The sequence below is a fragment of the Xiphophorus couchianus genome, chromosome 17 (assembly GCF_001444195.1).
Source record: "Xiphophorus couchianus chromosome 17, X_couchianus-1.0, whole genome shotgun sequence".
Lineage (NCBI taxonomy): Eukaryota > Metazoa > Chordata > Actinopteri > Cyprinodontiformes > Poeciliidae > Xiphophorus > Xiphophorus couchianus.
This window is the reverse complement of record NC_040244.1, coordinates 13813988-13828716: the sequence shown is the minus strand read 5'-3', so window position 1 is coordinate 13828716 and position 14729 is coordinate 13813988. Positions and strand designations below refer to the sequence as shown.

Genomic DNA, 14729 nt, shown 5'->3' with positions numbered 1-14729 from the left:
ACAAAGCTTTTCTAAATTAGATTCAACCTTTTAAGCCAGGGGTATGTATTGTTTTAATATTGTATCCCTTAAATGAATCCCCATTTCTCTCTGTTTTGGTTTCCTTTATGCAGAGTCAGAGTTTGTTCATTTAAAACCCCACTTGGGAATAAAAAGCAAACCTTATTTTTGTAGATATTCTTCAATCCTCTTTGCACTTGAAAGGCAGTGGTCTGTCCCTCAGGCTCGGTTGATTAATATTCCACTCTCTCTGACCTACATGGTTTAATTTTTCTTTTAAGATGTCTTTCCCCTGAGTACATCATCAAACTGGGACACTCAGAAGATTACATTGGTCCGGCTCTCCTTCTTCTAATCTTTGTCTTTTTATTACCGGACATTCATTGAAGCATTTACTCCTCAATTCTGGCAAGATGAAATTTGTCATAAAGTTGCATATTTGCAACCATAAAAAGCATGACGTGCAGGTTGATAAAACCGCAATGTTTGTTCAAGTCTAGGCCTCTATCATTTTGTATTAACGTTTAAGTTATTTCGATATGTAGTAGGGATACTTGGATGAAGTTTCATCCCATAGAAAATACCTTTGATTGAAATTGATTGCCACACCTTGGATCTTGTTTAATGTTCAGTCATAGGGATCTTAGCTGGTTTAACTGGATATCAAGTAGCCTGTACATCAGCTAAAATCAGAATCGGCAGATCAGGTTTTCTACAGATCGGTAATCAGCCAGAAAACTACAATTGGCACACCACTACCGAAGAACAAATGTCAATGCAAACATGGAGAAAAAATACAAGGTGTGGCACTCTATTGGCATTAGCTGTACTTGTCAACATTCTGTTCTGTAACCTAATCCAAATCTCCAAATACCAACAAAAAGAACAACATTCTCTTGATAAAATGGTAAAAACAAACCTTAGAATGATGGCGTAAGTCATCATAAGTGATTTGACCAAGAAATTATCCTTTTTTTATTGCCCTAAGGTGATTTAGACAAAAACAAAAATCACTTTGGGCAAAAATGTCTTGGGAATGTCTTTAGGAATGTGACTATTTGCGATGCTGGAATCCTAATATAACTTATTTCTTATACTATTAGTTACTTTAAGCTCACTGAAGCCCTCCTCCCTGACTAATAAGAATCAGACTACCTTTAGTCTGAGAGCAAAACATGCACACAGGGCATACATTAGCTTAAATACTCACTTTTCTGCATTTACAGAAACTTTTCACCTTTTAAGTAGCATTAGAAAGTTGTAAGTTTACGTAATCAAAGTGTTAAAACCACACACTCTTCTCTATTTAGACTTCAGTTCAGTCTTCTTAAGATCGTAAAGTAAATTAGATATTTTCTGTGATGTTTCAGTTTTCTTAATCTTTGCAGGATGTTTAAAACTTGACAGTCATAAGTCGATGTTGATAAGACCCTAATTAGAGCAGGATAATTTCCTTAATTGGACTATAATTCTGATAGTAATTAGGCCTTCCTTTGCGGTGTAATTGCTCTACAATGGTTGAGCTTAAAAAAACTCTCAACATTTTGGAAGCAGCTCTGTCACATCTGCCTCAAAGGAGAAACCCACCAGCCAACTGTTCTGTCGAGGTGGTTGGCTCTGCTGGTTTCTAAGGATTCCCTCAGTTTCAGTGTCCAACAGTGAGTCAGAGCTGTTGGCTCACTGAGGTCTGTGGGACAATTTAAACAAACTGAGTGGTGCCAGCTTGCAGTCAGAAACGGACCGAGTGAACATTGGGAAGGGAGTCAGCACAGCAGATGTTAACGGGAATTGACTGCTGCTGGTTCAGCCACCGCTTCCAAAGTGGTGGAAATTTAAACTGTTCTTCAGATCTGCAATCCTCAAATAAAGTAGGAGTCACACGTCAACACTAACTGCGCCACAAACCAAAACTTGAATAAAATAGCCCAGTGTGTTCCTCCAACACGACTTCCTAAAAGAATATGTATTGCAACTAATGTGGCGAATATATGCCTCCAACTGCTTCTTATTAGGACACAGTGGATTACTAAAACCGTAGTGTTGCAAACTGCTACATTAAACAGATGTTGCGTGATTTAAGGAGAACAGGAGGGAAGGTATATGCTGATCATAGCTGCCAATTATTGCCCACATAACTTATTTTGGAGCCATTTTAAAGTTCTGTACCTTCCAAAATGTCATCACATGCACTTATGGAGGGCCGCAAGCTACAGATTTTTTTAATTGTCAGAAAAAAAAACATGAAATAAAAAGATTTTTCTATTTGTGTATTTATATGAAATTTGGAATCGGGTTTTTGATACAGCAGATGCTTCTTCCAGTCTTAAGCCTTGGCTAATGGCATGTCTATCTCAATTGTTTTAAATGGTGAATATATTTTAGCAATCTGTTGAGTCATGTGGGTATGTCTTTTAGACTCTTACTCATTGTTATATATTTATTGTGTCTATCCAGCTAGCTATTTTGCTAGACACGTGTTACTAGCTATCTGGTAGTAATATGGCTAAGAGTTTCCACAGTGACACAAATCTGCTTAGTGACTTTTAAAATTTTCTTTTTCTTTTTACACCTTTGTATACTCAAGATAAATGAATACAACATTCAAAGGCTTTAACCTTCTAAACTTGAGAGTCTACTCTAAAGGCTTTAATTTGGACTTAAAACTGGAGAAATTGACATTTGTTTTATTGGATATTGCATTATTTTAAACATCTTTACTCATTTGAATAAATTGCCTTGCTGCTTGAAAATAACCTAATTTTAGCTTCACAAAAATAATGTAAAGTAATATAATGAATGGAAAGGCAGATTCCCAGGCTTTTGTGCAGGAGCAACAAGGAGAATAAGAGAGTCTTAGCTTTCAAACGCTGCTTTTCAGTACCTCCTTGTGATGTACGATCAGTGAGATATCACCGGAAATGCTGGGAGAATCATGCTTTAATGCGGATGAATGACTTTAAGGACATTCAGAGTTAATTGACAAATACATCAACTTTATGTGAACATTTGGCAGTGCTGACCTTTTCTTGTTTATACCGTCTGTAATTCCCTCTGCCACACCGGGTATCAATGTCTTGGCCAAATTGTAACTGATGGTGGCTAATTCTTTTCTATTTAGCGGTTTAAGTTGATCACATTTTCAAGAGCTGATCTTTGAGTTTGATGCTTGGGTTGTTGGAAGAAACTTGTCTTGACGGAGTGCGTCTTTCAACATGAATCTTCAAATTTTCCCCCCCAGATTGGCAACTAGATTTCGGTCTGGGCTGAAAATGCTGTTCTACGATCTAAAAATATTTTTTGACCTAATCTGTTGCATTACCTGTATTTCCATCTACCATAAAGGTGTACAAATTGCAATTATGAAAATAGATTTGCTTAATGGAAACACACAAATAAAAAAAACAAAACTTTTTTTTCCCTTCATCACACGAGTCATGCGATCAACTGGCGAAAGAAACAAAGAAGACAGTGCTGCATGTTTTTAAACCTCTTATCACATGAATAAACTTATTCACATATGATTTTAATTGCGTTAAAATCTGAAGTAATTTCTTAAAATGATTCCTTTAATTAAGGGATCATTTTGTATGTAAAAATTATCTGAAATTATGGGTGATTTTGAAGTTTTGTACAACGTTCCACATTTGGTTGGATTTGAGCAGTTAAAATGACAAGACGTCATAAAGTTGAAGTTAATAAAGGTTAAACGTTGTCATGCTCCAGTGATTCTACTGGGAAGAAAGGTGAAAGCAATGGGAAAAGATGCATTGAGAGAATATTTTTTGCAGGACACCTTGGGGAAGGCAGCTGGCAGAGATTCAGATCCTCCTCAGTGTGCAGTCGAAACGGGTCATTTATTAACGGGCAGAAGTTTGGCTCAAGCAAACTTTTAGGAGCGTGGAGAGCAGGTGTTTTACAAAGAACTAAAATCTTGACTCTACTTTTACAAAGCTCACTTCATTACAGGTATACCATGTAGTAAGACATTGCTTCTTCGTCTCCACAGAGATGCAGTCATCAGCGCAGCATAGGCAGACTTGACTCCGGTTACAGACAAGCATGGAGTCCTCTTCTGAGTCCCAACTGGAGCCTGAGACAACTTTGGTAAGTAGCTCCACACTTTCATGGCAATACACAGTTAGACTGAGAAATATTTTGAGTTGTTTGGTAACTTTATGAAGAATCCACATCAACCTTTTGTTCTATAACTGACATGATCAAATAACGTTTGCTGTTCAGCATTGGAAGGAGATGTTGAAATGTTAGACATCCTAGCTGTTGAACACCACATACAACGTTTCTTGGGAAAAGAGAGAAACAGTACTAGTTGCTAATTAAAAATAAATAAATAAACAGCTGCTTAAATGTGTAAGTTGTGTTTCAGCTATGTTTAAGTATTAAAATCCACTATGTTCCAAAGCTCAAGAGGGTAAAACATAGGTATGCAAAAGTATTGCGCTCTCTCACAGCCTAAATAAATCACAGATATATCGCAATATATTTTACATAGCTTCTTCAAGATTTGTCATTGTCATTATAAAATTCTTCACTGATATGTTTAAAAGCTAATTTGAGTACCTGCAGTCTGTAACAGCACTCACAGCAAAGGCCATGGTTAGCATCACCTGTTAGCATTCAGCTTCCATATCCACCTTGCAGAGTTTGGTTCCAACTTGGCTGGAGTGAATGCTACAGATTTGAAAGTTATCCAATGCCATGGACCCATTTGCAAACCGTCTGGGTTACTGAAATCATTAGTGCGTGAGAATTTAACAAAGTCTGGATTTTCTTTCTCTCTTTCACTGACAGTATCTCTGTTTAATGTTTTGGGTTCGCATCAGTGGCTTTCCAATGTTAATGCCACATTTGGAGTCAGCTTTCTCTTTAAGCCCATATTTACTTTGTAGTAGAGTGTAACCTTTCTATATTTTGGTGGACAGAACACACAACTTGGATGTAAATTACACCACAACTATATCTGGTGATTTCTGGACATGGAAGTATTTTTCTTTTTGTACATCTGTATTTACAGGAATTTAACAAATTATCAACTATTATATATATATATAGTAAATTCCAATTTAAATTATGAGCTAATGCTCCTCCCTCCCTGCGTTATTGCTTTCTACACATTGATAGTGGTCTTTACTCAATCCCCACGCTCTAATGCTAAATTGGAGAAGCTTCCTGTGTCCTGCTGGTATCTGTGACATATTATCTGCTACTAGAGTGTACCCTTTGAACCTTAATAACCAGTCTAAGGTACAAATACTCTCAGTCTACCACAGGCTTGTCTGGCTGACTGTGACAGACACTGAACTTTGCTGTACATAGTTACACTTGCCTCAGAGCTTGTGTGGTGGAGGATGGCCACTCTGCCTACAGATGATTAAAGGTCAGCCATGTCTGTTCAACATCCTCTTTCCAAAGAACAGAGATGGTGAATAAGCTGGTGGCTAAAAATAAAAAAGAACATAGCAATCCACACTTTCTTGTTCCGCACTTTGATGGAAAGTTAACACTTCCTGGTATTAGAGCGCTCACAATACACGCTACAAATGCTTGTTTTGCCTATCTTTAAAAGGCAAACAATCATTAATTTCTTAATTTGTATGTCAATATTTTTCTTCTTTTTTTAGTTGTTTATCTTTCTGGAGGCTTAATTAGATTTCGAGTTTTATTTTTTGCAAAGCATTGGATTTTCTAAAAGTACATGTGATTGTATTCCATCTGGTTAACAAACTTGCCAGACGTGGGGGAAGTTGTGAGAACATGTAAGCCCATATTTACATGTTCTAAATATAGAACATTTGTGTAGTTTTCATGAATTTCTTCCAAATTTCTTTTAACTAGAAATCATTTGGATTTCATTCACTTCTGATCCAAAAGACTTATTGGGTTCTGCTCATGGGTTGGAAACATCAGGCTTAAAAGTTATTGTCAGAACAAACTATTGGGGCTTTTAAGGTCAATAAACTCACTGTTAAGGTCATTGTTACAAACATTGTTAGTAGACGATCCGAGAAGATTTCATCATCTCAGACGTTGCTATCTTCATCAGTGACTTTGTGCTTAAGATGGAGATGAGCCGCTGAGTTCTCATCCATTGAATTAAGCCGTTGAGCCAGTCGAAAGTTGTTGTTAGGAGGCTTTTCATCCAGTGTGACTTGGATTAAAAAAGGGGCAAGAATTCAGTCTCAGTCTCTAACTGGAATAATAAAGTTTTCTTGTACAATTTTACACCACATTGTCCAAAGTTTTATTTCAATCAATATAGAAAAACTGAACTCATTTTTCTTCTAGTTTAAATGTATTATGTTGGCCTGATCCAATGCCTGTAAAATACATTTAAAGTTTGTAACATCCCAAAATGTCAGACATGTTTTAAAATATACCTCTTTAAAGTTCCCAATGTATCTGAATCATCATCCTAAGCAGCAGCGTTTCTAGGAATAATGGGGACTTATGGTGACAGATAAATTAGGTAATATTAGTCCTGAATCCATCTCCCACAGTTTTTTCTGTCCAATCAACCACAATGAGGTTGAGTGGGAGCAGAACTAAGCACTTTCCCCTCTTTGACACAGGCTGAAAGTGGGTGTGAGTTTTAATAATGCTTTTTTTCTTCTTTTTTTTTTTTCTGTGTTAATATTGCAAGCTCATTCCCCCTCCCAACCCCTCCTGCCTACATCCCTCCCTAATTTAGTCAGTGGATAATTAATCTGCCGATGATGGTTAAATTAAATTGGTTTGAAAGCTATGTGGATAGATTTACTCTTGAATACATTTTTCTAATTGACTTCCTGGGCTGTATGTGGGGATTCTATCACTTGGGGTCCACCTTAATAAGAGCTTGTGCAAATCGGAGCGCCAACCAGAGCCCCTTGGAAACATCCACATAATCAAAACCAAGTTCATATGTCTGTCAGTGCCTAGTGGGGGGGGGATGAATAATCTTCTGTACCCTGAAGCTGTGATTATGATCATGCGGTTGTTCTTTTGTGAGTTCTGGCTCAGCGTCTACCTTTTTTTTTTTTTTTTTTTAGACCCGGAACATTCTGTGAAAGTCTGCCAACTAGCAATGGCAAAGGAAGAGGAAATGTGTGGTTTTAAGATGTTTTTTAGTGGCTCCAATGAATATAATTGTGCTTTGACTGCTGTATATATCAGCTAATTGTCTAAGCACCATGTGTTCAAGCTTTCTATGCCTGTGATAGATTTGCTCTATTTGAAGTGACATTAAAAACTGTTGGCCAAGTCAATAAGAAAGGACAACTAATGTGCTTTAATGCAAAAACAGCACAAGTTGGCAACTTTGTCAATAAAACCTTGATGCTGAGCTAGATATCTCAAATTGTATTTTTTTCCATTAGGGACTGCAAAGGACCCATGCCTATTTACAGATTCACCTATTGGCACACTTTTCTGTGGAATGTAACTCCACATTACTCAAGAAAAATCCACATATTGGCAATTTTTTATTTTTTATATCAAACATATCTAGAATATTTTAAAGCACATGTACCTTGGGAAGCTGAGACATCTTGATACTTGATATGCTATTGGCTAGCGTTTGCCAGCCTGCCAATCGAGGAGTGTAATCCACCAATCCTATCTCCTGGACTGGTGGATTGGTGCACTCCACCAATCCAGGAGTGCAGATTATTTTCCTTGGTGCTGATTGGCTGGACCTCCAAGAGCAGAGATAAGGAAGACTGTAAGTGTTAGCTTCTGTGGTAGTGCCAAAACGGTTTCCTCTGTGCGCATTAAAGCATATTAAGCTATATTTGGTGCTATGAAGTCATAGACAGACAAGTATTCAAGAGTGGCTGTGAACCCTAACGTCCACTGACACAGCTATGAAGCCAAAAGAAAGAAATGAATTAACACATTTTATTTATTAGTCTGTAGTTTTCACAACTTTCACCAATATTTTTCCACATCAGGTTTTTCCAATATTGTCACAAGACTTTTCCATTGTCTTTTTATGGGTCAGAAGTAGAGCTGCACAGTGTATTCAATTAAAGATTCATTCTTTCATAGCAACACCGACTTAAAACTAAGCTTCTCTTTTCAAAGCCTGATCTGTGGGGGGAACTGGTATCGAGTCCAGGAGGCTAATGGAGCCAGATGTAAAAATTGACTTGAGGCTTCTGTTACACAGCGAGACACCAGGTCTGAGTCAGCCTCTGTACATCAGTGGTTGGGGGAATGGGAGGCGTGGAGTTGATCTGAGAAGCTTCCACTTTAGAGACATTCTCTCTGCTGTAGTAAACTGGTCTAATTGAACAGCAGGGGGGGGAAAAGACAGTATCTCCAGCAGTAAATATGGCAAAGATGTTGCGGACAAAAAGTTAGAAAAATATGCAGCCACTTGGTATGTAAATGATGGAGTGAAATGCAGATGATGTAGGTGCAGTTGCATATTTTAACATTCAAAAAGTATAAATTTCTAGGCAGATAAATCAGCTTGTTGGGCCAGAATGGTGGGTGGAGGACAGGCAAGAGAGAAAACTGAGTGGATGAATAAACACTGTTTTGCAGAAGCATGTGAGTAGATGTTTGACTAAAGTGTTTTCCAACTCTAAAACCTCAATATAATTATCCCTTTGAACTTAAATTCATAATTAATAATTAGTTGAGGTATTTAGCTGATCTTTCACTATTGACAATATTGTAAATCTGTCAACACCTTCTACAGAATGTGAAGTCAAATTTGCATCCAAGCAAAAATAAAAAATTGTTGTTAGGTAACCAGTGTGGTGGTGTGTGACTCAAGTTTTCTATTGGTATTCTATAACAGGGAAAGGTATGACTCATAACTTTATTCTGACCTGCTTTTAACGTTTTTTTTCTTTTAATTTGCACATTTCATTTGGTTTTTACAGAAATAGTTTAAAAAAAAATGCAATTCTCTTCCAGTAATTGTTCAGAGATTTTGTTCTGCTGTCATGTAGCCGCTATTAAATGGTTCTGTTTTTCTGGTATTTGAGAAAACCTATCCAAAGTCACAGACTGAAAGTCACTCAACAGGGGGTTTCCTGCCCACAGCTAAAGACTGTAGTCTATTTCTAAAGGCTGGTGTTCGACTGCAAATGAGCTTTGCAGTAAGAATGACTAGTTTTTTTTCTGCTATTTTGAGTGGAAGAAGCAGTTTTTTTTTGTCATTCCAAAGATAATGAGTCTCATGATGTGAATCAGACTACTCTGTCAGCAGACTGGAGAATGTTTGACATATTTCAATTATTGCTTTGTGAGTGTGAATGAAAAAAATGCAATTAATGTCCTCAGTGTGACTCGTCAGGAGAGTGGGATGAAAAGTAAATAAGTAGAAATGCTTATTAGACATAATTGATAGAAAATTATGTCTAATAAGCATTAGACATAATGCTTTGCTGTGCCTTAAAGAACTATTTATGCCATTTGAACCTCTTTTTTTGTCATGCCTTTTTTATGCCTTCTTTCCACTGAGCGGTGCTATTCGTTACACTATTTTATGGTCCAGTGTATTTAGGTTTCCACTGCCAGTTGGACTCTCATTGGGCAGGAGGTGTTAAACATCACATCAGACAAGAAAAACAACAAACTTGATGCAATAGAATGTCTTGTTTGTCACAAGCAAGTTTTTCTTTTCCCCCAAATCAATGGACTGTTGTATAGCTTCACCATAGCCATACCAATGGACCTACTACTGACGTAAGCCCTCGAATGGTGCGGTACGGTTCTGTTGTATGGGCCGCTTTTACAATGGAAGCACAAAATAGTGTACCAAACCACACCAACCCGTGGCAAACCACTCGGTGAAAACGAGGCATTATGTCTTTCTAAGTGGAACTATAAAAAGGTTTCAGGATGATTAGGGGGTAAGCGAGTCGTCTTCAGAGTTGATTTTCCATTGTGACCTATGGAGATTACCCTGGTCACTGCTTTATTGATGCAGTGGTGCTTCAGTCAACAAGTTCCCAGGAAGGAGTAGTGTGGTTACAGTAATTGAGCCGGATGGCGCACAAATCCCCATTTTTAATAGCCTACCCCTCATGTTTGGTTTATATTTTGCTTCCTTATAAACAATTAACGGCGTACTTCACTGAGGTGGTTGCTTGAAGTTTTGCATTCACGGTTGAATTGCGTCTTAATAAGACCAGTTCTCAAAGCAACAAGCAAGGGGGTGGATTGATGAAGAGATAGGAAGGGGGAAATCACAAGGGCTTTAGAGAATGGATGAAAGCTGAGTAAGAGTATTCAATGGCAGTGATGTAACAACCGCTGAGAAAGTAAACAAGTAAATTACTGAAGGCTTCATGTGGGGGGGGGGGAATGTAGAGGAAGAAGAAGTAAGCAAAGAGAGGAGAGATCTCTCATCAGAAAGAGAGAGAAAGGAGGAGGCTCAAATTCTCCTGCATGTGTGTTCTCTCTCCGTCTTGTCTCCTCCTTTCCTTTCAGTGTGTGTGTGTGTGTTGGAGCTCAGCGGCATGTCACACCACTTTTAGTCTGAACAAGAAAACGGTAGCAGCGATAAACTCCTCTCCCTCGATTGACTGCAGTTCCTGTGTGCTGTAAGTGAACCTTAAACTGTTAGACTCATAGCAGGAAGCAAGAGTGGGTAGCTTAGACTGAGGAGAGTTTGGGTAATGCTCCGCTACTCTTGAGGTATGTTGCTCTATAATTTACTAGAAAGTCATTTGTTTTAAATAAACCATTTTCTAACCATTGCTTATCGGCTTTCTGTGTAGCTGGGTGTTTTCTTCAGTTACACAGGTACAGAATCACAAGTGTTCAATTGTTGCGTATCAATAAATTATCAATATTTATTTTATATTGGGTTTTTTTCTTAGAAAATCTTGTGTTGTACTTACTTCCATTGACTGTGGTTCTGATTCTTGTCGGACCAGTAAACTCTATTAAATCAGACAAATTTGGACTCCCTCAATCGAACCAAAATTCCTCCAACAGCATTGTTGTTCTAGATGTTTATTGGCCAGATAGCAACACGGTCTTTAAAATTTCTGGGAAAGTTTATTTTAGTATGTTGCATGTCTGGATTAGTATGGAAGAGAAAATTAAATTTTCTCTTCCATACTATATATAGAAAATATAGAAAAATTATTGTAATTTCTAGACTTTTATCCCCCAGATGTTTATTTTTTATTTCATTCTTTCGTTTTTTATTTTCTTCGTTCGTTCATTCCTTCGTTCTTTCATTTGATATTTCATTCATTCCTTCGTTCGTTCATTCCTGGTTCCTGTGTTCGTTCTTCGTTCGTTCCTGCATTGTTCCTGTGTTCCTTCTTTCCTTCATTCTCCTATTTAATCTGGCATAGTTAGCTTTTTTGTTTTATCTTTTTAAATGAACAAGAAGGACCAAGAACTCTTGAAAGTTGGAACCCCACTTTGATTAGGTATAGAAAATTACTTTAAATTGTCTTTAGCAAAATGTCGTCATTGCAAGTATCAGTGTTTGTTGCTTTAATTGTCTTTCAGTTATTCTTCAGAAGTGAGTAAGGAAGACATCTAGGCTAAGAGCTGAACTATGGTGCAAATAACAGGAGGTACAAACGGCTACCGTTTGAGATACGAAGTACTGAAGCATAACTCCTTAATCAGCAAACCCTTTCCAGTCCACCTACATGCCTACTCCGGAGTTAGCTCCTATCTGTAAACGCTGCTGAAATATCCAACCATGTTCATACTACTTAGATGGGAGCAAATTAACTTGATCTGTTTCTAGGGTTCTGCTTTGTATCATCAGTATTCCAGAAACAGTTGCGTTTTTGTTCCTATTTATTTTCCTCACAATACAGTAGAGGCTCTGCGGGAGTGTTGGCTGTGTTCAATAGGTGCAGGCAGACAGGTTAGTGCTGAGAGTAATCAGCCTGACAGCACTAGCCAAGGTCTGTGCTTGTTCATTCTGAACAGCAGCTGGACTGTGAAGTCTACCTTCATAACGCTTCCCCTCAAAACGACAGATGCAGCTTTTAACCTAATAGATAGAGACTCACCAATCACTGCTTTGTGGCTCATTTACTGTATCTGCCCTTGTAGTTTTAATTTTGAACTAGTTTGATGTAGTTTAAGACATAAACTACATTCAGATTATCTCTAACCTCAACCTGCATAAGATTAAAATTTAGCTTTATCTCAATACATTTGAGCTGAATTCCAATTTAGCTAAAATTGTATGTAAAAATTATAAATAAAGCCCCAGAACATAATTAGATGCATTGTTTATTTTTTGTTCTCCAAAGTATGCTCTGAGATTGTTTTATTTCTGGCTTGGGGAGAGCTACGCATCAGTTCTGGACAAAAGCTATTTTCCAACTAGATGCCAAAAAATACTAATAAAATGTTCCTCCTGGTTCGTGGTATGTACACAAGATCTTAATTGGTGCTCTCTTCCCCAAACTCTCCTAATGAAAACCTCATGCAGACTGTTTACCCAACTCAAGCTATCATCCTTGAGCCGGTCCTCCATGTCACTTCTTGGTTAAAAATCTTACATTGCTGATTCTTTTCCAACTGAGAATCATTTTTATTTTATTTTTTATTTTTATTTTTTTTTCTCCGAAGAGTTTTTGCTGCGCTAGTGGCTCGTATTTTTTCCGACAGTAGGCAGACAGGAAGGAGGGTGAGGAGAGGGGGGAAGACATGCGGCAAAGGTCGTCGGGACCGGGAGTCCCGACGACCGGGAATCGAACCCGCGACGTCTGCGTCGAGGACTAAGGCCTCCAAACGTGGGGCGTGCTAACCCCCTGCGCCACCACAGCACACCCCCAACTGAGAATTTTACTAAAACAATCTACCCTTCTATTTGTCTTGTTATCTATTATTACATATTTTCTTTTTAAGTGGGTTCCTGCTTCTAAATGTTGTGTGCAGTGTACCAACAGAGCTTTAGTTAGGCTCTTTAACACTGGTGAAAGTCTATTATTCTTGAGGACTTTCACCACCTCACCTCTGCGCTCTTCCTGAGCCCCTGGTCTCCTGCTGTGATGAAACTGAGACACCACTTAGTGTGAGGCCCATTTAACCACCAGGCCATCCTCTATCTTGATCTTTTTGGATCATGTTGAAACACTGCTGTCTAATGAGATGCTGCAGACAATCCATCACCATTGCCCCTACCAATGCCCCACAAAAGAATTTTGTTGCATTCACACCAGCCCTGTTTAATCCATTTTAATCAAATTCTTGTCCGTTTGTCTAGAAAGTCTGGTTCATGAATGCACAGTCAAGCTCTTATATGGACTGAACAAGCAAACCTTTGTCCATTTACAAACTTAGGTTTGGTTCAAGTGAACTCTGGTGCGGTTCAATTGCATATGGGAATTCAAATGGACCGGAGATTGCTCCAAAAACCTTGTAAATACAACCAAAACAAACGTGGTAGTCTAGCGCTGGGGGGAGATGCGGCTCGTGGTCTCTTACCAAACACTAAAGAAAAAGTTTGCAACAACTAAAATCTGATGTTACTCCATTTTTGTTTATATGTTGTGAAGAAGGGAGTTGTGATTGCGTCTTCTTCTGAGGTTTTTGTGTCGTTTCTTCCAGGGGTTCTTAGTGCAGCACCACAGGAAGGGAGGGGAGCTGTTTTTTTAATTAATTTGCATCATTTGGCAAAGCAGAGTTTGTAAATTAACCACACCAGCTAAAAATGTTGCAATTTTGGTCCCCAATCAATCAGAGTCTACCGCACTGTCAAGTGTGAAAACACCCTTAGAAACATCCTTTTTTCTTAATGACTTACTTACTTGATGGCTTTGAGAAGGATAGATTTTATTTAGTATTTAGGGGGAAAAAAAGAAACAGGGCCACTCTGTTTAGAAAAGGGTTGAAATTAGTTTTCTTTCAGATCATTGTCTCGTTTGGATTGTCATTTTGTCGTTATTTGTATCAGAAGTAATGTAGACTTAAATGAAAAATGGTTAAACTAATAGAGGTTTATTCATACACCAGAAAAGTGCAAGACTTGCTATAATTTTGGGAAAGCTTGATCACATTTTTTCCACAAATGGAGTAAAGGTTTTACAAACCCAAACTGTGTTAAAAAGTTTGAATAACTCGGCCAATCCTTGTAGTTTTTCTGCTTCTGTAATTATAAAAGGGTCCTCGTGTCAATAAAGCATTGAAAAAGCTCCTTGTCTGGGGACTGGATGTATGATCTTTGGGTAACCTTTATACTTTGATATCTTTCAAATTACAGCTAAGGTCAGAATTTCTAGCCTCCCTGATGAAATCAAACAAAACTAATCCACTATGTGTTGTTCTTAATATCTCAACAGAAATAACCACAGTGAAACCTGGTAGTACTTGTATTGCTTCCAAAAGAACAAAGAGAACATTTCCACAAAGTCGGATCAGTATATTTTATTGCCGTGCCAAATTGTAACAAGAACACTGAAAATGTTTGGTGTGATTTCATCACCCAAACATGAAATCACATGTTGGGCTAATGGTTCTGACTGTCTGATCACACAGAGAGTGAACCATACCATATTTTCATATTTTTATTTGTAGAAAAAGTGTGTGATTTTTTTTTTACTTCCACTTTACAATAACACACTTCATACTATTCCATGACATGAAGTCCTAATAGAAAACACTTAAATTTTGTTAGCATGAAAAGGATCTTAAGCAATTTATTTAGTAACTGGTTATGATTACTGGTTAGTTTTAGTTTGTCATTATGTGATGAAGATGGCTAACATACAGTAACGGTTAGCAGCTCTCCT

General features: G+C 37.8%; 1 protein-coding gene across 9 annotated transcripts in view; it reads left to right on the top strand.

The window, feature by feature from the left end:
* The window catches only part of osbpl8 (oxysterol binding protein-like 8), a 73791-nt gene that overhangs the window by 20765 nt on the left and 38297 nt on the right, over positions 1–14729 (top strand). For 7 of the 9 annotated variants that reach the window (XM_028043793.1, XM_028043791.1, XM_028043792.1 and 4 more), the window contains one exon: positions 4007–4104. In XM_028043793.1, coding sequence (XP_027899594.1) covers positions 4060–4104 — 45 coding nt within the window. In that variant the 5' untranslated portion in view covers positions 4007–4059. Of the gene's footprint in view, positions 1–4006; positions 4105–10537; positions 10557–14729 lie in introns of those variants that run through there. The other 2 variants (XM_028043797.1, XM_028043796.1) reach the window with 1 other exon arrangement.